The sequence below is a fragment of the Ixodes scapularis genome, unplaced genomic scaffold, assembly GCF_016920785.2.
Source record: "Ixodes scapularis isolate PalLabHiFi unplaced genomic scaffold, ASM1692078v2 PGA_scaffold8__174_contigs__length_109621045, whole genome shotgun sequence".
NCBI classification, from domain to species: Eukaryota; Metazoa; Arthropoda; class Arachnida; order Ixodida; family Ixodidae; genus Ixodes; species Ixodes scapularis.
In genome coordinates, this window is record NW_024609883.1 from 97,817,962 (window position 1) to 97,839,986 (window position 22,025).

Consider the following 22,025-nt stretch of genomic DNA (forward strand, 5'->3'; position numbering starts at 1 on the left):
GTAGTAGTAGAACCAAGTTCGAAAGCGGGCGCAAGTAGCAGACGACTTTTAGCAGACGACGCGGCCGGTCGCGCGGTGACAGGTGGCGACCTCTACGTCACCAATTCAGCAGTCGACAGGTTTCGAGGGTATGTCTTATACGTGGCTTTGAGTTGTGTGGCATCCGTGATCGGCCGAAACTTTTACGACCACCCTGCCTCAAGATGTACGTTTTAAAACGGGAAAAAAAGGACGAAGAAGACGGTCAGTCGCTTTTCGGCGTTCCTGCGATGTCTATCCATCCTTTTGCCCTACCACGCTTCGCTGACCGCTGCTTTTTACAGCGGTGTTCTTGCTTTTTTTAACCCTAACAGCTATGTTTACCGGTGTCCCTACGTGAAATCGCCGAGTTACCCAGTTGTGCCAACGTTCCTTAGAAGCAGGACTCAAACAAAATAAGCGATATATTTTGTTATTTCCTCTCTCGAACCATGACTGCCCTCTGCCACGATATCGGCAACGCCGCTGGCCACAGGACGCACTCGACCCGCTATCATTTCTGGAGCTCCAGCGTCTTTGACAGTGCGACCAGCTGTAAATCCACCGCTCCTCATCCTCCAATTAATCTCCCGTTTAATCCCACGATTACCATTAATCTGAAGAAGATTAGTTTGCTCGTTTTGGGGGGGCCGCCGTCGGAGCAAACGGGTTGAGGGCACGTACTGCTGTTCATGATTTATGGCACGTCATACGTTGCTGACTTTTTTTTCCCCCCAAACTTTCTTAATCCTGCTGATTTGGCTCGCCTAAACCATTAGTGTCTTCTGTGGGTAGTTCAGGAGGCATTACAGGTTAGATAAACGGGGATTTGTTTTCCTTCGGTATGCGCAGGTGGTACGAATCCTTTTCACAACCTCGAGAAAACATCTGTGCTTCAAGAGGTACGTACCTTCGATTGATTCTTCTAGCACAATTTTGTCTGTTCAGTCTTGTACAGAAAACTACATAGACACACCGATTAATAAATCAAGATACCTGTGATGATGAAATTGGTTGTAGAGCTCTAGGCTTGCTGTCATCTGTTCGTGTGCTTCGCGACTCCCAACCGCCCTCATTATTTATCCTCATCCTTCCCTTGATTATTTGTTATGATGAAATAGTAGGATAATTTTTGATGTTTGAAAGCAGTGTGATTTAGGGCTGTTGCATTGTAATTATAGTTAAGGTGTCAACATAGTGTAGGGGTGAGAGTTGCAGCATCTTTTAAGGTCACATGTCAGCTGATGATACCTATTGGGGTATTCGAGCAGTGATTTGCCTACACACCCCCTAGGGGTGGTGTACACCCCCTTGTTTTTCAGAAGGCACCCCCTTAAAAGACCCATGAAACGAATTTTGGGCTGGAGTAAATCAATTTATATTGGGATTTTACTAATAGCACATCGTTTAGTGGGCCAAAAGAACAAAGGTAGAAAGTCAGAAGCCTGACTTTTGCCACAAAAATGTGCAAAACATAGCGGACTATTTCGTACCTCCTTCCCTTCGTAAACTCTCCGCCTTTTCACTGTGATACATCCGCGGACCCCGCAGCGCGTCACCGGGCTACTAGCCACCATAACCGGGCCCCCGCAGCGCGTCACCAGGGCCCAAGCGCACGTCACACGACACCGGACCTTACTTAATCCCTTTACCCCTAAGCTGACATTGCAGTGGAAGCTACGCGCTTGCCGGACCAATCAGCCGCCTCCCTTTCATCACCTGACCTCATTCTCTGCGGGTCGGCATGCGCGAGAGGGCGTGATCACGTGGAAAATGTGTGGCTGGCCCACCGAGCACGTAGCTTCCACAGCACTGTCAGCTTCGGGGTGAACGGGGTGGGGAAAGCAACTAGTCGGAATTTTGAGCGACGGGCTAGTCTTCTAGGGGGACAATGGCTGTGTCCGGGCTACACAAGCGAGATTCCGAGCAAGAGGGGACTCCCTTCTTTTCGACTTCTTGAACTGTTTGGTACAATGTGCGATTTATGAGTTGAGGAGGAAAGCTAAACAGAAAAAAGTTGAAAAAGCGTTTCATGACTCCTTTAATTCGCATGCCCCCCCCCCCCCCCCCCCCGCTTCCCTTAAAAAATTTAGACACCCCCCTAATTTCAATTCCTGGGGAAACCCCTGTATTATTACAATACGCACGACGTCGTGCACCGCGACCGGAAATGGCTGTACACAAGAAGCAAAACTTTTGGCGTCGCCTGGTTTATGAGTGGGGGGGGGAGAGGGGGGTACTCCTAGATTTTGTTTACACTTAGTAAAAAAAAAATATCTCTTATATAAAACGTTTTGGACGAAGGCCCTATGCAATCGACTACATATCATTTTTACAGCTATCGAAAGAAATTGTTCTTGAGGAAATGTTGCTGGGCGATAGGGAGCCAAAATACACCACTAAATTAACTAAATTGCGTGAGCTCTCCTCGTTGTGTGTATATGGCGAGCAAGTGTTCCAAAATGAGTCTTCGGCACATGGGAACGCTAGGAGGTGCACGCTAATCAAAGGCAAGGCAGCATAGAAAACACGCGACGACGATGCAGCCAAGCGCTTGCCGTCATGGATTGAGGTCGGGAGGGAAACAAACACGTGGGCGAGTTTGGGGGTAAACAACAGCATAGGGTGCACAAGGAGGAGACGACCTTGCACGCCGTATTGCCACTTCCGGTCGAAGTGTACGACGTCGTGCGTATAGCGTCACTTTATTCAAAAGCAAGATTTTGATTGTTGCATCTGTGGGGGCGTAAAAGTGCTGGTAGCCGCAAATCTTGAGTGTGTTGTATTGAATAACTACTTAATTGAAATTACGAGGGGAAGTAAACAAAGTTGGATGGCTTAGCTTGTAGGAACTTGCTTTCAAAAGTGCTTGTGGCAACCAAAACTGACAGAATTTTTTTTAAGGGTAGCTTCCTTTTGGACAGTTCTTTTTGGAAAAGAGTTTACGCCACAGATTGTTTTCTTCAGAAAATAACATAGCAGCGCTGAATTGTCGAATAAAACGGACAAAGCAAGACAAAATCTAGTGCATGTCCCTGTGAACAGACTTTGATTTATGTCTTCCTACATCTGCCTGATATGCTATTTATTGTCTTCAACTACTGTGCCAAGAGCCAGCTTCACTGTTTGTCATATTGACATAAAATAATTTCTCAATTCGTTTTTTTTTTTGGTTTATATATATATTTTTTATTTCACGGTGCTTGCATTAGTGAAGGCACCCAAACTGACGAGAAAACGTCGCTTTTCGTTTCTCAGGCTCGCACCTTCAACGAGACGCCCGTCCATCCACGGAAATGTGCGGAGATTCTCACAAAGATCCTCTACCTCCTCAACCAGGTAATGTATGTCCCCAGGGTTGCAGACGACGGAGCCAGTAATTTCTGAGAAGTGAGCAGACATAACATCACATTTCGAGCTTACCGTTTGCCTGCGCTCGTTTGGCTATTTCGTCGAATTATTCAATAATTTGTTTTTTCTTTAAACGACATATTGCCGATTTGTCATCTCGATGATCAACCCTTTTAATTAGAATTCTTTAAACAATTAAAAGCGCCGAAAAAGACAAGGACAAGGAAGTGGAACGACACAAGGCGCACTCGCAACTGTGTCGTTCCACTTTTAATTATATAAAGAACCATGAACCAACTGGCTCAACTTTCCACTTTGCTTTTAATTAGAAATTGTGTCGTCTTTATTCGTTTGAACCTGCAGCGCCGTCGCGCATTGTTGCAGGGAGCTAACAGACATTCAAAAAACATTTCCGCATTTGAAGCACAAAGTTTCGCAAGACAATGCATTCCATTTGTCGATTGCCTCAACAAAAGATGAATTCTTTCTAATTTAATATATTCCCGAGTCAACGGACTTGCTTTCCCCCGCCACTTCCTAATGCAGACAAGGGAAATGGTCCGAGACTTTGGTCACTCATTTTGACTGTGGTTTTCTAAGTTATTGCGAAGGAGGGAGATCAAGTTAGAGCCATGAGAAGACAAAGTCGTAGCAACAAGCGAAAACGCGCTGCGCAGGGTGAGGCTCTGGGTACGACGGAGGCCACGGAGGCCTTCTTTGCGATGACGAAGCTGTTCCAGTGCCGGGACACGGTGCTGCGTAGGCTCGTCTACCTGGGCATCAAGGAGCTCTCCAAGGTGGCCGAAGACGTCATCATTGTCACCAGCAGGTGAGAAGCAGAAGGGGCTTCACAAAAAAAGAGTGTTCTGTCTGGGGTCGTCGACAAGGTAAAGATGACTAAGTGTGGCTCGATATACACACCATTAATGTTTGTTGAGCTCGGTCTCACTCTTTAATTGATAGAACTGTAGTTTCCTCAAAAAGAACTAAAATCAAAACTGGATGCTTTACCCAGCACCCTTTTTGACATCGCGTTTTGACTGCATAAGCCCTCTGCCCGTAGAATTGGGTCCCATGTTGTCATTGCTTAAAATATAGAAAGTGCAGTGTAGGCAATTTAAACTGCTATGTTATAAAAAGCACACAGTAATAAATCTCTACATCTGTTACATTTTAAAAGTATAAACAATGCGGAAAGGACGAATGCACATCGCTACATTGCGTTCCTCAGATAGTTTACCGGCAGACGACACTGACACCTTTTGTTTGTTTTGCGCTGATGACGAGCAAGTGTTAACATGCGACAGGTGTCACATTCAATGACCACATGAATGCTGTGTTCTTATATTTTTCATCATTTCGTCTTTATGACGTTTGCAAGGTTTACATGATGGTAGATTTCGTGGGACTTGTTTATTGTACCAAGAAATAAAGCAGTGCCCCGTGTGGAGCAAACAGTAAAAGCTAAAACCACCCACTCACACTTGTAGCCTTTGCTTTAGTCCACATTAGAACGGGACAGAGTTTAGGCACTTCAGCAAAAGCTAGTGGCGACTGACATCATGGCCGGAGTGCTAGTTTGGTTGGCCACGCTCTGTCACCATTGACGCCTTTCTCTCGTCTCTTGCAGCCTCACCAAAGACATGACTGGGAAGGTGAGTGCCCAACATGCACTCCAGAGAGACGTAAAAACTGACATTGTTTTATCCACTCAAACCGGTTTTTGTTCCTGCAGGAGGATCTGTACCGTGCGGCTGCCATACGAGCACTCTGCAAAATCACTGATGTGAGTTTTGTCTCTAGTTTTTGTAAATGAGATTATTAGACATATTAGCTGAGTCACTAATGCTTCCACTTGCTGGCGTCTTTTCATATTTTTACTCGCTCTACGAGCAGATGAACTATACGTGCTTACGGGCACTGACGCGCGACAATGTTTATGCCCTACCCACAGAGCAGCATGCTGCAAGCCATCGAGCGCTACATGAAGCAGGCGATAGTAGACAAGAACTGCGGCGTCTCCAGCGCCGCCCTCGCGTCCTCGCTGGTGAGTCGGTCGCACCAATTGTCGTGCAGAGTCCAACCTTCCCGCCGCCTCTAGGAGGAACAAAGGCCGTCTGTCCATTTCCCCGCATAGCACGCTCAGGGCGACCCGCTTGCAGTAACTTTGTCTCCGTGCGCTGTGCAAGAAAGTAGCAGATCTGCTTGCTCGCCAAACTGTCCGATACGTTCATTGTCTTCAAACTGTGTATTGCAGAAATAGTCTTTGGGCTGAAAGGCCAAAGTCTTTTAGACCTTGGGCCTTTAACGGTGACCACTGTCGTCTGCCTCGTTGCAATGTCCCGTTGCAGCACCTGATGTCCGTCAGCCCCGACGTGGTGAAGCGGTGGGTGAACGAAGCTCAGGAGGCGGTCAACTCGGATAACATCATGGTTCAGGTAGGTGGGCCTCGGCGTCCCCTAAAACCGGGTCGTGCAGTCGTTCGTTATGAGTCGCCCAGAGACGGGGTTGTCGTCGATCTTGAGGACTGTTCCTTCTCTAGCAGGTAGTTTGTTTATATATTTTAATACCTCCGAAGGCCCAGATGTGTCATTAAGCCTCAAAGAGTCGTATTAATATTGCCGCATGCATGGCTGAATGGACGCGGCTCCCATGCAGATGAACCAGGTTCAAATTCCGCCGTCCTTTCTGTATTTTACTTTTTGTTGCCCCGCTGGAGAGTTCTAGTGCATTCTCGATGATTATCATATTTTACGGGTAAGGGCCTTCTGGAACGCAGACTGGGTATAAAAACTGCCACAGCACGCAGCATTGAGTCAAGTCTTCCACAAGTGCTCGATCCTGCTGCCTCACCGACCTTGAGGCCCATAATTGTGGTTTTTGTTTTGGCACAAGTTTGCCGCATCAAACCTCTAGTCTTCTCAATATATCTAGAGTTCTTTCTCTCATCATTCCTGACAATATTACCATTACAAAGTCAAGTCTGCGTTTGCTGTAGGCATAATAAAAGAAAAAAGTTGATGAATTAGTTTTTTTGTGCTGAACGCTTCGCACTTCGTCGTAAGGCGAAACAAATTATAGTCATTACCATGAAACCCAAAAGCGGTCATGGTCTTGGCTGTCCTCGTGATACTGCGCGTACCGAATAGGAATGTCTGAGGAAGAATGCAAGCTCTGGTTGATCTCCGGCATTCTAGTACCATGCCCTGGGCCTGCTGTACCACATCCGCAAGACAGACCGGCTGGCCGTCTCCAAGCTGGTGTCCAAGTACGCCAGGTCGGCCCTCAGGTCACCCTACGCCGTCTGCAACCTGGTAAGAGCTCGGGGTCGACCCATGCCTCGTTTTAGACTCTGCTCTGAATCGGTGCAAAGGCCAGGAACGAGCCTGACCAATACACCGTTGGGATTGCGTCATTGCGTAACCTGACCGTGACGCTGGAGCTGAAAGGTGACCCTTTTGTGTCACGGGAAGAGCACATTTGAAAAAGAAACGGGGTTGTATTAGTGTTTGGTTAAAACTGCGTCAACTTGGTTGGTGATCACACATTTTCTTTTTTTTTTACTCTTTTAGATTAGGATTGCAAGCAAGCTCATTGAGGAGGACGGTGTGGGGTGAGTATTTTGGGAGTTGCTACCGCGAGGACGTTCGCAGTGGGCACGGTCACTGCAACGGAAATTAGGGTTTGGACTGTGGACAGATGCTTGGTCTTTTACAGTGCCATATTTTTGGGCGTACAACTTGAAGTCTTGTTTCCCCGAATTTTCGTCGGTGCGACCCGTCCGGTAAATTGCAACTTGTATGCGTTCTTCTTGCAAGTTTGGACCCTTACTGTGCCAGGTGTTGGCTCTGGAACTGCATTTCACTAGACCGAAGGTTTGCCAATATTTGCGACATCAAATTAACATATCATCGAGGAGAAATGGCTGTTTATAACGTTGCTGGGAAGTTAAAAAAGAGAATAAGGCACGAAAAATATACAAAATATACCGAAATGACAAGCGGTTCAGGGTTACCCTATAGATGGCGCTACCGTGTCCTCCAGTCGTTGGAGTGCCTGAACCAGCCTAAAGTGCGACTTATACAAAAATGCAACTCGGACACCAATTTTTTATTTTCTTTTTTTAGAGCCGTATTTGGTAGGGGAGCACAATGTATACAAAGGTGCAACTTGTAAACTGGAAAATATGGGGATTCTTTTTAATCTGTTTAGGCCCGAGAGCCCGATGTTCGAGTTCATCGAGAGCTGCCTGCGGCACAAGAGCGAGATGGTGACCTACGAGGCGGCGCATGCCATCGTCAACCTTCGTTCAACCACGGCCCGCGAACTCACGCCGGCGGTCTCGATCCTCCAGCTCTTCTGCAGCTCCCCGAAACCGACCCTCCGTTTTGCTGCAGTCCGGACCCTGAACAAGGTTGGCCGCTCACCCTCCCCTCCCTCCACCTCTATCTCTCTCTGCAATGTGATGCAATGTTGGGACATTTTTGCTCTGGTCAGGACTGTTTTTGTCGAAACCGTCCCATCTTAGAGTCGACCGTTCTAGTTGTCAAAGTCGGCACCTTTCTTTGTTTTCGAAAAGCGAGTTCTTTTGTCACGGTCTTTCGACCCTACCGGGGCGGCGGTTTGCGCAACTTTGGACGGTTCCCAGGTGGCGATGGCGCACCCCGCGGCGGTGACGTCGTGCAACCTGGACCTGGAGAACCTGATCACGGACGTAAACCGGTCCATCGCCACCCTGGCCATCACCACCCTGCTGAAGACGGGCAGCGAGAGCAGCATCGAGCGCCTCATGAAGCAGATCACCTCCTTCATGTCCGACATCTCGGACGAGTTCAAGATCGTTGTGGTCCATGCAATACGGTGAGCGATGTCTTGTTCGTCGCGGTGTATCGCGTGTTGTGCGTCTTCCGTACTTGCACGCTGCCTACTTTCTTGCGTTTGTCGCTTGTTGCACGTCTTCCGTGCTTGCATGTTGCCTATTTTCTTGTTTTTTGCATTGCTGCATGTCGCGTGTTAGCACGTCTGACTTGCTGCACATCTTCCGAGCTTGCTTGTTGCAAGTTTTCGTGTCTTGTACGTCGCTGTGTCACGAATACTCGTGTGTTCCTAAGTCTCGTACGCGTTAGATGTCTTCCACGCTTGTGCATTGCACATTCTGACGTGTAGCATTCTGCTGCGGTAACAAACATCAGTCAAAGAAAAAACAGACTCTTCTATTTAGTTCCTAAAGTTTTACTGTCCACAAATCTTCCGAAAAGCAGGCTTACCACAACCAGTCCGTTGTCAGACGTGCAAGTTGAGTTTGGAAGCTCTCGTTATCGATCCTCCGCAAGCCACTTTCTTATATCCGTCCCGTTTTGTACCGGTCATCCGAAGGCAAGAATTTTTTTGTCTCCCTCGTACCCAGGTCCCTTTGCCAGAAGTTTCCCCGCAAGCACTCGGTGATGATGAACTTCCTGGCGTCGATGCTTCGCGACGAGGGCGGCTTTGAGTACAAGAAGGCCATCGTGGACACGGTCATCCACATCATCGAGGACAACCCGGACGCCAAGGAGGCCGGTGAGCGCTCGACGTTCGGGGGGGAGGCGTCGCGATCACAGTGCCTGAAAGGCATCACTGAGCGATGTGCTTAGCGTCCTATTCTGCACGTGCCTTACGAGTTGTCTCACGGGAGCCGCGCGTCGTGCCGTTGGATGTTGCGATCCTGGAATATGGTCGTAGAAATACTGGCAAAAAGGGCAAGCAGACGTCGGGGCCATGTCTGCAGCGGGCGTCTTCTGCCTTCACCTTTGCCGTTGTGCCATTTCCAGGATCATGACGAGAAGCGGCGTAACAGTTTTCCCGACATGGTCAGGCGAAAATCGAGGGACCATTTTCGAGAACATGGTCAACGCACCAGACAGAGACATGAGACGCGCCGCAGGTGCTACGCGACGGGAGACTCGGCTTTTTTGAGCGAAGGCGTCTTGGGTCACAACGTGGGAGTAAATCCGCGGAGTTGACGTAACGAAAATGTGAACCTGAGTGCTGTGCCATCATCTGCCAGTGTGAATGTTAAAACCGCGGCGTACGCACGTCAGCGTGCCTAGCCGTCCCGGATGAGGTTTCCATCGCGTGCCCGCAACTTTGCCGTATGTGGACTTAAATCGTTTGCCGTGTGTGGTTCTAAGAAAAAATTCAAACGGCAATCGATTTGTCTTGTCAATTTACGTCTACGGAATTGAGGAGTTTTAAAAAAATTTGTGCCACTGAGACATGGTGAGAACTCCCTGGGAGCGTTTGGCTGCATTAGAAGGCACAAGGTGGCTTCAAAACCTTCCTGTTCAAGATAGTTAATTTTTTAAAATGTTTTGAAAAAAAATATTTTTTTAAATTTGAGCTTTTTGGTTTAAGAAATTAATTATGCACTCTTACACTAAATTTGATAACCAAACACCACATAACATTGATATAATATATTTTCAACACATTGTGATGCAGAAACAAAGTCAAAAAGTTCAATGTTTGAATGCATTTTTCTCAGTTCCACTTTTTGCTACAAATTTCATTCGAAGGAATGTTTTGCCCAAAGATAAAAGTATTCTAATACCACAATCAAGATGTTTCTGAACTAAAATGTTCTGGGGAATTGGGCTATCTACTTTATTTTGTTTTAAGTTTTTAAGTACTCATTGAGAAAAAAATATGTTTTTAAAAATTGACATGGGACAGATATATATCTCATATTTCGAGGTAATAACTCTTCCTGAAATATTTTACATTTGAGTTATAAAAACTAGATAGCCAGAATTCACACATCCCCCCCCCCCCCCCCCCCCCCCCCCGAACCACTGAACCCACTTTATATTCAGCCTGTCCAAATGGTGCTTAATAGATTCATTTACATACCTTAGGTTTTTTAACAAAGAGTGACACATCTTCTTATTTAGGTACATAAAATTGTCCTAGAGAGCTGAAAGTTTGCACAATGCACCTTATATCTGATGTTAATACTCCCCTGCAAATTTCATTTTGATCACATGAGGAGTTCAGAATTTAAATCTCTAGCCAGTGTCCCTTCTTAGCAGATAAGTTTTTACGTAGCGTCTGTCAAGAGCACACAAATAACATTTCTTTTTCGCTGTTGCCGCTCGTGCGTGCAGGCTTGTCGCACCTGTGCGAGTTCATAGAGGACTGCGAGCACACGAGCCTGGCTGTGCGCATCCTCTGCCTCCTGGGCAGGGAGGGTCCCCTGGCCTCTACGCCTTCCAAGTACATCCGCTTCATGTACAACCGGCTCATCCTCGAGAATGCCCCCGTAAGGGCAGGTGAGTCGCTTCCTCTGGCCACCCCCCTTGTTTCTCTTTTTTTTTTAGCACGGGATGGGAGTTGATAAAGCCGACTGCCAGCCGAACACCGACGCAGCACTCGTCTGCTCACTGATTAAACACCAGTGCCAGCCAGGCGGCACTAACATATATGCGCGGGATGACATCACGTGTCCAGATGTACAGCAGCTCTGTTCCGTGAAACGAGCGCTCTTCTGGTTTCTCCAGAGAACAAGGGCAAGAGAGAGCGACAGAAAAGCAAAGAAAGTTGCCACTTTTGATGCGTTCACTTTGCCACGACGAGTGGGTCGAGAGTGTTCGAGCTTCTCTTTTGCCGCGGGCTGGCAGCAGGGCTCTGCTCGGTGATCACGCGTTTCAATCGTTCCTTTTTTCACACGCACTATGCGCTATTTCTGTTGGGTAGGTCAGGGTTCCTTTTTTGGGTCAGAAATACCCAACAAGTCCGAATTATCGGCGTCCGAAGAATTGGTCGGCAACTCTATGGAGGAACTGTAGTCGAGGCTATGACAATACCAAGGTAGAACACGAAGAAAGCATTTTGCTGGGGATGTGAGGTGTGCTATCCGCGTTTCGCCATTATAACCATTTCTTCGTTGAAAAGCACACTTGTTACGGAGGCTAACTCTCAAACGAATGAAAAATAGACATCAGTTAGAGTGCACTAACTTTCAGAAGTGATAGCCGTGGGTGTAGGGCCCATTTTGTATCTTCGGAATTTTCATTTTATTTGTTGTTTAATTTGACATAGCTGCAGAAGTTTCGGCGTTTATTCGCCTTCTGCACATACATTGTACTATCAAGGAATAGAATTTTAAAAGATTTTTTTCCACATTATACTAACCTTTGTTCCTCTTGAAAGCAACTCTTTCGCCATATTCTGATGTACCATATTGCTCTATACGCAACTTAGTTAGAAAAATAAAAGCGTTTGCTTTTATTTTCCGTGAAAATAGCTACTTTCTTCCGTGGTCAGGAAAGAGTCAAAACAGTCCGCTGCAGGGCGAAACTGTGTCGTCCATGCTTCCCGACGCCGTGTCTAAAGCTAAGTGCGTCGCATTGTCAAATCGTAACAATGGCCCGTTGCAGCCGTCCTGCACTGAGCACCAAAGAGACAGCAGCACCCAGAAGGCAGTCGGGGAGTGGAGGGTTGATACTCTAAGCTTTGTTTATTAAAGGGAGCTTTTGCGAATTATTGAAGTATTAAGTTTAGGCTGAGAGGCTGCACTGGTAACACTAGAAACATAATGTCTGGAATTGTTAAATGGGGCAATATGTGGGCAGTATAGCTCCCTTTCGAAGGGTTACAACAAGATTGAGGGTGCAAAATCAATGCTGGTTACACTCGTGCCAACAAATCAAAATATGTGCACAAAATATTACGTTTCTTAAGCTGCCTGATTTGTGTGCAAGTTAGGCATCGTGCGACGTCACCCCCACTGGAGAACGCGGGACACTTTGAATGTCAATTTTGGCATCAACTTCATTTGCCATTTATTTCAGTGGCCATTCCGATTCTAGAGAAAATGAATAGTGTGCCAGAAAGAGCAAAGCGTGGGTATTCCAACATGTTTAGGTTGGATAGCTCCAAAAAACTGCTCCCCTTAAGTGGCTGTAGCGTTGACGACCGCTTGTCCTTCTGCTTAGCGTCCGTGAGCTCCCTGGCCAAGTTTGGGGCCCACTGTGAGGAACTACTTCCCAACATCCTGGTGCTGCTGGAGCGCTCCCTGCTGGACACGGACGATGAAGTGCGCGACCGGGCGGCCTACTTCCTGCACGTGCTGCAGCAGCGCCAGAAGGCCCTCTGCACGCGCTACATCCTCGACGGTGGGTGCCCTTGTCCTTTTATTTTTTTGACGTGTTTGAGACAGTGTGGTGAGCGTCCGCCGCCTCTTGTCCATCTAAACCGGAGTTTCTGCGAAACTTTTTACCACGACGGCTGGTGGAGAGACTTCCCAGCTGCATTCGTGGCTTTAGCTTTGTGCCAGACAGAAAACTGCTTTTCGTGTGTGCTCGTGCATGCTCCGTTCCGTGATGCTGGACGAAGCACGCGCACGTGGCCCTTCTCGATGCGGAAGTGTCTTCTACGGTTGGGACGCTACGACACATTCCTCGTTGTAGATCTTGATTTGCGTATACTGCTGGGTGTGAAGCTACCCACCATTTGTAACGGTTCCTGTTTCGATTTTGTCTGGGCAGACCGTTTGACTCACGTGTGCAGTGTGTTCCCTTTCCTGCACACATCAGTGACGGCAAGACTGTGCTATCTGTAATCGAGTATACTAAAAGAGTGGATATGCATAAAAGTGGGTGCTTCTAAGCACAATAGTAGCTACTGTTATCGCTTCTTCGCACAATATGGTAAAAAGCTGTCCGATTGCAAATCGGGTACCACTTTACAAGGAGTCGCCCACAATACAAATCTCAAGGTGTCTTGCAGGCTAGTCGTTTCTTAGCTGTACTCGACATTCGTCAACTTCCTTTTTTTTTTTTTTTGCGCAGGTCTTCAGGTGTCTATTGTCGGGCTGGAGAAGGCGCTGCACAATTACACAATGGAACCGAGCGACGCGCCGTTCGACATCGCCACCGTCCCCATTGCCACTCAACCAGTCGAAAAGAAGACGCAAGGTCGGTTTCCAATCTTGAGGCGTTCCCTTGCGCCTCTGCCTTCCTTACGGGTGGCCTGTCTTACGTTTTGATTCTTCTCGTCATTACCGCTCGGAGTGCCAGAGATGAGCCGGACCTCCTAAGCAGCAGTTTGTGGACATCTCTAGTATTAGTTAAATCGTGCCGCAGACTACCCACTGCCGATTCTAAGGCCAGGGTCGCCCTGCTAATGCATCGTACAAAAGACTCTGCAAACATTTGTTGTACAGAATCCGTGTGCAGACACGTTATACTCCGTTCACCCCTAAGCTGAGACTGCGGTGGAAGCCTCGAGCATGTTGAATCGGTCGTACATAGATCCTTTGCCACATGATCACGCTCTCGCCCTCATCCAAGGGCCAAGGGCTGGGTCAGGTGACGAAAGGGAGGTGGTTGATTGGTCCGGCGAGGGCGTAGGAGTATAGAAGCATTCACTGTTGGAAGCACACATGCTTCGTACGGGCTTGAGGCTCCTCCGCAGGTAATTCTGCGATATTGTCTGCAGTACCGTGCCTTTTGTATGATATACGAGCAGTGTGATCCTGGCCTTGGCACCTAGTAGCTTTGGAAAGTAATCGACTGCGGTTAGGTTGCCAGCGCAAACTTGCCATTTAGCGAAAAAGTGGAGTTTTAGAGCAAGCCTGGTGACTCACGCCTCCCCTGTTCCTGCGTGTTTCAGTTCCGTTCAAGGCCATCGTTTTGACGCCCATAAGTATCTGCCTGTTGCCGGCAGGCCTCTTTCTTCCTTGCATATGTTGTTGCATCTTTCTTCGAGTTGCGTGCACTGTTTTGTGCGAGGCCTGCTGTTTTTCTAATAGAGCACAAGCTCCCTACGGTGAAGACAGATACACTACCAGTAAAGATGTGGGTATGCCGACAAAATCAAAGTCGAAGCATACGTGCCCTGAAGACTTTTTCCCGAGCGTCTGACTTTGCTGTAGTGAGGTTTTGCCGCTACGCTTACCACGTTCTGCCAATTTAGCTGGACCGGTTTTGGTGACCGAACGTCAAGGTGCTACGAAATATTTCTCTATACTCCGTTTCACTCCAAGTCCGTCTGCAACCGACGCTTCGATCCGACAGAGCCGCAGTGCCAAAATTGCATCGTCATGGTGCTCCTAGTATTTTTGTGTTTATGCCACAAACTTGCGCTTCTTGCTGCGCGTAATTGGTTTAGCAGGCAACAGAAAACGTGCAAAGACAATGAGCACCATGACGATGCGCTTTTGGCGCCGCTTCGTCGGATCATAACATCGGCTGCGGTCGACCCTATTGTGAAACGGAGTGTAGAATAGAGAAGAATGACGCATTTTCTTTAGTACTCCAAACGTTCCATGGCGTTTGTGCGTTCAATCATAGCTCAAATTTGGATTGCTAACGGTACTTTACGGCCTCCGTCCTGTCGTTTGGCTCAACGCGTTTCGGGATCGGCTCCTAGAAACCCCAATTTTTTTGCCCTCTTAGTTACGTTTTATCTACAGCAGTATTCTTTGTCCTTGGGAGATTACGTCGTTTGGAGAGATAGCACAGAAAGCATTTCTACTGCACCGCGTTCCATGCGATTGTGCGTTTTCACGAGTTTGTTTTGTTTCACGTCGCAGAGGCCATGCCCAAGGGAAAGACGGAGAAAGTCGCGGCTTCCAGGCAAGACCTCTATGCAGGCGAGTTCTCTTTTTGCATTTCGTTCCCATCTTCCGTTGCTGGTTGCCAACCAGTGCAGCTCCCATTCTGTGCAAACCTAGAGCCAACGTGTTAAGACAATGACGAGTGGCCACGAAACGTGCCTTAGACGTTTGGGCCAATGAACGATCCCCGGAACGAAAACTTGGATGCACGGACAATACGGATTTTAATTACTTTTCCGTTTGGTACCCCACTTTTCGCTCGGAAATACCTGGAGAAGATGGTTTGGTGGTTTGTTTCCCCGTTGGGTCCGGAAGAAAAAGTGTGAACGTACATTCTTCGTGATGTCGCAAAATAATTGGGAAGCTCTTGCAGTGTGAGTTGTTTATTTATTTATTCATCTATACTGCCAGAATTTTATATTTTGATAGTTCTAGTAGCATTCCATACAGTAGCCGACCGAATTTTCGGATGCCGAAAATTTGGACACGCTTGATTATTCGGACATTGGCGTGGGACCGTCGGTACTTGTCTGGATTGCTCGATTATTCAGACTCCTGCGCTATTTCTGTCAAATTCGAAAAAACTGTTGGCTATTGGATTGTAGCAAGTTGCAGCAGTGTAGTAAATCTAACGGGCAAAGGTTGCCTGTTAGATCTACTAATACCGACAAGTTGTCGAGCGGCATTGTGAAGTCACGTGACACTGACGTAACATTTTATAATGACGTCATGTGACACCTTGACAAAATGTGATATAGTGACGTTCCCTCGTGTGATATCGCGACGTCATCTGACACTGTTGGGTCACATGACACCCGAACTTGACGGGAACTCGCGTGACATTATGATGTCATATGGTGTCATGTGACATGAGTGTGTCACATGATATCGGGGTGCCATGTGGCGACATTACTGTGACATCGCAGTCACATGATGTCGCGCATGTGGAGCACCTGCCCAGCTCATTCACAATCCACTCTTTGCATCTCCGAATTAATCAGATATGATTGAGGCATGCTTAAACTTTCACTTCTTTTCCTAATGTACAGATCAGCTGTCCAAGGTTCCCGAGCTGGCGGCCCTAAGCCTGGGTCCGCTCTTCAAATCCTCCTCTCCCGTCAGTCTCACGGAGTCCGAGACAGAATATGTGGTCAAGTGCGTCAAGCACGTGTTTGCGAGGCACATTGTCTTACAGGTGAGCTTAGGACTGCATGCATATATGGTCCAATCAGCTGTAAGCCATCTGTTCCTCACTCGTGACTGAATGTCCCTGTCTTCACCTGAGAAAAGCGTAGCTGAAATTGTACTTTTGATTTGAGATTGAGGCAATTGGAGGCTTTAGCAGGCCGGAGATATCACGCCAAACATCTGTCCTACCAGGGTAGTTTTTTGCAAGGTGTGAGCAGTGGTGATTTTAGAAGCATCGCAGATCAAGTGGCCTTAGGAACGAGTGTAAGCAAGGAGCTTACAAGAAACGTTTATGGAAGGAGAGTAATGAATAATGCACATAGTCCATGCACATAGTCCTTTACTCCATTCTGACAAAAATGTCAGAATGGAGTAAAAAGTGAGTTTATGAAAGGAGTGCAAGTAGGGAGGAAATAGTTTAAGGATGGAGCGTCAGGAAGGGGTAAAAAGGAAGTTTTAGGAAGGTGTATAGAGGGAGTCCAAGGAGAGAGAGAGAGTAAAGGGGGAGTTGAAAGAAGGTGTACAGAGGAAGTCCAAGGAGAGAGTAAAAAGGGAGTTTAAGGAAGGAGCATAAATAGGGGAGTAAAAAGGGAGTATGAGAGTGGAGTTAAGGAGTAGAAGGAATGAGTAAAGAGGGAGTTTAAGGAAGCAGTGTAAGGCTGAAGTAAAGAGAGTGTAAAACGGAGTCTAAGAAAGGTTGTTGTGCGTGTCCCTTCCCAGTTTGACTGCACCAACACGCTCAACGACCAAATCCTTGAGCACGTTCGGGTGGCGGTGGAGCCGGCAGAGGGATTTCAGCTGGTGGCCGAGGTGCCCTGCCGCAAGCTGGTGTACAACGTGCCGGGAACTGCCTACGTCTGCTTCTTCCTCGAGCTCGAGGATCCCTTGATGGGTGAGGTGCCTTTTAACGCGGAATGCGTCTTATTTGCCCAATTCTAGGACAAGACCGTTGCAAAGGACTGGGATGTCACGTGACACCGCAACGTCAGGGTGACGTAATGATGACATTATTATGACACCACGAAAGTCACAACGTCGTGATGACATCATGGTAATGTCATGACATCATAGTAATGTCAAGATGTCATAAAAACGTTGCATGACATCACAGTAGTGTTGCTTGACATTGCGTGTCAAGGCTACATGTCTGACATTACCCGGCGCCACGACATTTACACATGTGCACAGCTCAGGCACAACTCCTGTGTGCCCCAATCTTTGTAAGCATTTTTTTTGTAATTTTAGGTTTTATTTGTTACTGTTTTTTTTTGTGGCGAGTTTTATCACAGCAAGGTGGATGCTGTGGAGCTTATTATGTTGTCGCTTAAATGGCTCATTGGTTGTTCAAGTTAAAGCTACGAGCCTGAATTACCGAACGTGTGGTAGCTATTGGCGACTCCAGTGAAGTCAACTGCACCTAGCGGCTAGAGCAGAAATCTTTGGCGGCTGGTTCGCTCGCCAGCCTTCTCGAGCGAACCAGATATTCAAGGTGCCCGGTGGTTTAAAGACGAAGCCGTAAAAGTGCTAAAAAACTTCTGGCGAAAATCGTCATTTCTTCGTCTTATCGTACTCGACCTCTTCAAGCCAATCAGAGCAGCGGAGTTGAATCACGTGACAGTCTGTGCCAGAAATAGAGGGGCGAGAGCGCGACAGGCAGTTGGAGAGGAGGGGAAGGAGGAACTCCCGTCTTACTTCAGCCTTTTTCGAAATACCCGCCGTCTTTGAACTCGAGCTGTGTATTGTTATGTGTATTCCGGGCCGGTTTTGCCTATCCGGTGCCAACCTTGGAACTATGTTCATTGGGTTTTTAATATAGGCATCTTTAGGTGGCCAGCTTGAAATTATTGGCGAGACGTTAATGTACTGTGTTTGGTGCCTTGCTATGGTGAGTTATTATCTAAACGATATTGAATTTCGGAGCACATTAGAAAGTGATGGTTTTTGGGAATAAATGCAATTTGATGTCAGCTGGTTTCTATTTCGCTCATGTTCATCTCTAATATGGGCTGAGATTGCTAGGAAGGGTCACATTACTTACCAACGAGACTATTAGCTCTCTGGGAAGTGGTAGCAGCTTTATGCTCGCTCTATTTGCTCCACCTTTGCCAGTTCTAAGCAAGCTGACTTAATTTGACACGTTGGTTGGCTGAAACATTCTGGCAACATTGCAAAACTATTTTAGGTTAATTTCTTGATTGTATCTGTATTGTAATTACAATTCTATAAGAATTTATGAAAAGCAAGTCTAGCAACCGTAGTTTCATCACATTTCTTTTCTGATTCCACTTTTGTTTGCATTCTTTGTCAGTGGCTGGAACATTCAGCAATACACTCAAGTATCTCGTCAAAGACTGCGATCCTAATTCAGGGGAGCCAGACGAAGATGAAGGCTACGAAGACGAATATGTTGTAAGTTGGTTTGGAGCACTTGACATCCTCTTGCGGGTCTTTTAGTGAGTGGCGACACTTGATTAAACACGTTTGACAAGTGGCCACATCTTTACGACATTTAGACACATCTAACTCCTGCTTGTGAGTCATGCATGTATGACACTTAGAAGCACCTCAGATACTCTCTTGTGAGCCTTGTTCTTAGTCACAACCCTTGGCAACACACTTGGGCACATCCTTGTGACACTTGACACAACTGACACCCGCTTGTGAGTTACACATGTATGACATTTAGAAGCACCTCAAATAATCCCTCGTGAGCCTCGTACTTGGTCACTGCACTTGGCCACACCCTTACGATACTTCGCACATCTGACATTTGCTTGTGAACCTTTACTTGATTACAACACTTGACTACATACTTGTGACATTTGGCCATGTCCCTGTAACACCTAGAGAAAGCTCTGAAACCAACTCCACATGCGTGCAGTTCCACTATAAATTCAACTACATTTGCGTCGCGCTACGAGCGTTTAACTTCGGTTCTGGGTCGCGGTGTTTGTGTGCCACCAAAAGTAACGCAAACGGTGCTTGGTGCTCAGCTGGAGGACCTGGAGGTTGCAGTGGCAGACCATGTCCAAAAGGTCCTCAAGGCCAACTTCTCGGTGGCGTGGGACGAGCTGGGGCCGGAGAACGAAGTGGAAGACACCTACGTCCTGAGCACCATGAAGACGCTGCCAGGTCAGCTTCAATGGCTCCTTTCATTCTCGGTTTCCCGGGCTTGCTCTCTTCTGGCGGGACCAAGAGCCACTAACAAAGCTACGCTACGCTGCCAGAAACGCGGCTTCGGCCGGTGCAACTAGCAGTAGCACCGGCCACTCGGAGACTCGTCCCAGGCACGGTAGTGACGGCCACTTTTGTTTCTTTTGCGTCGCCTACGCAGAAGCGGTCCAGAAGATCACGCAGTTCATGGGGATGCAAGCGTGCGAGCGTTCGGACAAGGTCCCCGAGGGAAAGAGCTCGCACACCCTGCTGCTGGCCGGCGTGTACCGCGGCGGTCACGACACGCTGGTGCGGGCGCGCCTCGCCACGACGGGGGTCGCGGAGGGGGTCACCATGAACCTGGCGGTGCGCAGCAGGGAGCCCGACGTCTGCCAAGTCATCATCTCTGCCGTCGGATAAAGCATGCTTCACCCGCCTTCATTCGTTTTTTTTTTTTTTTTTTTCTGCCACAACAACAAAAGTACTTGTGACTAAACGATCAGAAAGGTGCATTTTTTGGGGGAGCCGGTTCGTTTCATGGTGGTCACTTGACTGCCACCGGTCGTCTGGAGATTCTTCTGCGCGTTTTCGAAGCCGACGACGGACCGAGACGCCGGGCGCGGGGCCGTACGAAAAGTTCCTTTCCTCGCGCAATGCAAATGTATGTGTTGACTTATTTTTTTTTTATTTTTATTATATAGCAGCATTTGTTTAGAAAAAGAAAAAAAAAAGTTAGTTTGTCCTCTAGTTTATTTGATCATCCGTTTTGCGTGCCCTCTAAACTAGGTGTCGAGCTGTTTTGTGCTGCATTGGCTAAGCTAGCGTAGCTTCCAGTGCTAAGACTTTGTGAAAGCGATAGTGGCACGAGCGAACGAGATGCAAAGCAAAGCCATATACTCCTGCAGCACTGTGGAAGCTCGCCAGTCTCGACGACATGGCACATAATAGTCGACACCAAGTATGGTAGTTATCGTCAGTTTTGGGTTCTCTTTTTGGTCGTCTCTTATTTCAGCATTCCATGAAGAAGTACATGTCGGATCTTTTCTAACTTTTTCTTTTTGTTTCGTCACCTGCTTTCGAGTTTCTTTCCTCCAGCCCGGCCCATTGCGACATGTTATTTAACGCGCGCGTTGCAGACGACGAAGAAACAAAAAAAGAAAGCAGACGAATTGGCAGACGAGACGGGGTGAAGGGTACCGGGGATTCGAGTCGCAAAGAGTAGCTGTTAAAATGCCATACTACGACGTCGAGCACTCTTACGAGTATCTTGAGTTGGATCGTGGCAGAAGTAAACAAAAGGAGGACTTGTCCTTGTTGAATCGCCTCGGAAGTACCACAAAGTCCTTAGAACGCGAAGACATCTCTTTTTGATTGGTTCGCTTATGCAGTTGAGTATTTGGTGGCCAAAAATGTACATAGAAGCGAAGGAAAGCGATTGAAGTGGTTCCGACACTTCTTTTAGGGCTGTCCAAACAGGACACGATTTCTGCAGTCGCAGCATTTGTGGTACCAGAATTGGAGGTTTTCCTCCCAACTCCGGTCCACTTTAGCACTTCTTTTTTTGTTGTCGGTGGGAAAGCTTCTTTTTGCTCACGTCCTCTGACAGAGGCTTGCATGCTCATTGTGGGTCCAGACAGCCACTCGCGCTCTGCAAGCTGCCGTCGAGGCACCCGTCGTCGTCGTCTGTCGCCAGTCTCTCGAAAACAAGAAAGGAGAAGGCACGACAGCAAGCAGGAAAGCCGTGCTGTTTGCATGGTCAACGTCCTCGCTGCAAACAGACGCGCGCGCCAGAAATTTCACGCTTTTCAAGTAGCACGCACATTTTTTTTTGCTGTGCATGGCATCTGCTTTGTTCTGTTTGGATAGCCCTTTAGGCGTCTCGAGCAATTATTTGAATTGTCTCCAAGATCACTCAAAATTGCCCTTTTTTTTGTCTTCTTCCTTCGCACCTTTGGAGGTTTACTTTCCCAGCATGACTGCCGCAGGGACCGGAACAAGGTGTTGTCCCCAAACGTAATGCCTTTCCTTTCTGGGGGAGGAGAGGGAACACAGCATAGCGTGTATATAAGCATGGTTGAAGTGTATGATATGGTGTAGTCATGCTTTTGCTGTATGACATGAATCGAGTGCTAGTTTATTTTCTATCTGAAATAAAGAGCAAGTCTGTGTTCAGTAAGCTTGGTTGGTGTCATCATCTGCATTGTGGATGGCTGTGTCCTCTGCTCAAATAACCTGGGAAATAATGTCTCAGAGCCAGGAGTGCGGACTAGCTCACGCTTGTAGCTTGTAGCTTTGCAGTCTGGCTCTGGCATACTTGAATGACCTATTTCGTGACTCCAGCGAACTTAAAGGGGGCGCGCTGGTCAGGGAATATGGCAAATGTAAGGAGGTCGGTAGTGTGCAGCAGAACCGGTGACCAGAGAATGTTTGAGTGAAATCAAAGTGGCTCTTCGACAGTAAGTGGTTTTTCGAGGGTAAGATCTTCAGTGAGTGATTAAGAAGAGATAGATATTTACTGTAAATTATGTCTTTTTTTTTTTACAGCAGAGTTGTTAAGGGCTAGATTCCCCAGTTCCATGTCCGTGGACAAATAAATCTCGACACAACCCTCTGGACAACTGCCGCCATCTACGAGCAACGGCGGCAACCAGACAATCGGCTTGCCAGTTGTCCGGTTGCCGCCGTCGCTCATAGATGGCGGCACATAGTACAGCTCCGC

The 22,025-nt window shown here is 47.5% G+C and overlaps 1 protein-coding gene across 1 annotated transcript; it reads left to right on the forward strand.

The window, feature by feature from the left end:
- Nucleotides 1–113: 113 nt before the first annotated feature.
- Nucleotides 114–21,482, forward strand: LOC8039179 (coatomer subunit gamma-2). Its single transcript, XM_029982728.4, has 22 exons — nucleotides 114–243; nucleotides 871–920; nucleotides 3,277–3,357; nucleotides 4,047–4,198; nucleotides 5,000–5,024; nucleotides 5,105–5,155; nucleotides 5,324–5,416; nucleotides 5,721–5,807; nucleotides 6,567–6,683; nucleotides 6,942–6,982; nucleotides 7,582–7,783; nucleotides 8,018–8,229; nucleotides 8,777–8,928; nucleotides 10,512–10,676; nucleotides 12,342–12,521; nucleotides 13,197–13,322; nucleotides 14,942–15,001; nucleotides 16,015–16,160; nucleotides 16,874–17,045; nucleotides 18,462–18,562; nucleotides 19,147–19,285; nucleotides 19,488–21,482. Exons 1-22 carry the CDS (start codon nucleotides 204–206, stop codon nucleotides 19,724–19,726), a joined length of 2,631 nt encoding a protein of 876 aa, XP_029838588.3. The 5' UTR covers nucleotides 114–203; the 3' UTR covers nucleotides 19,727–21,482.
- The last annotated feature ends 543 nt before the right edge of the window (nucleotides 21,483–22,025 follow it).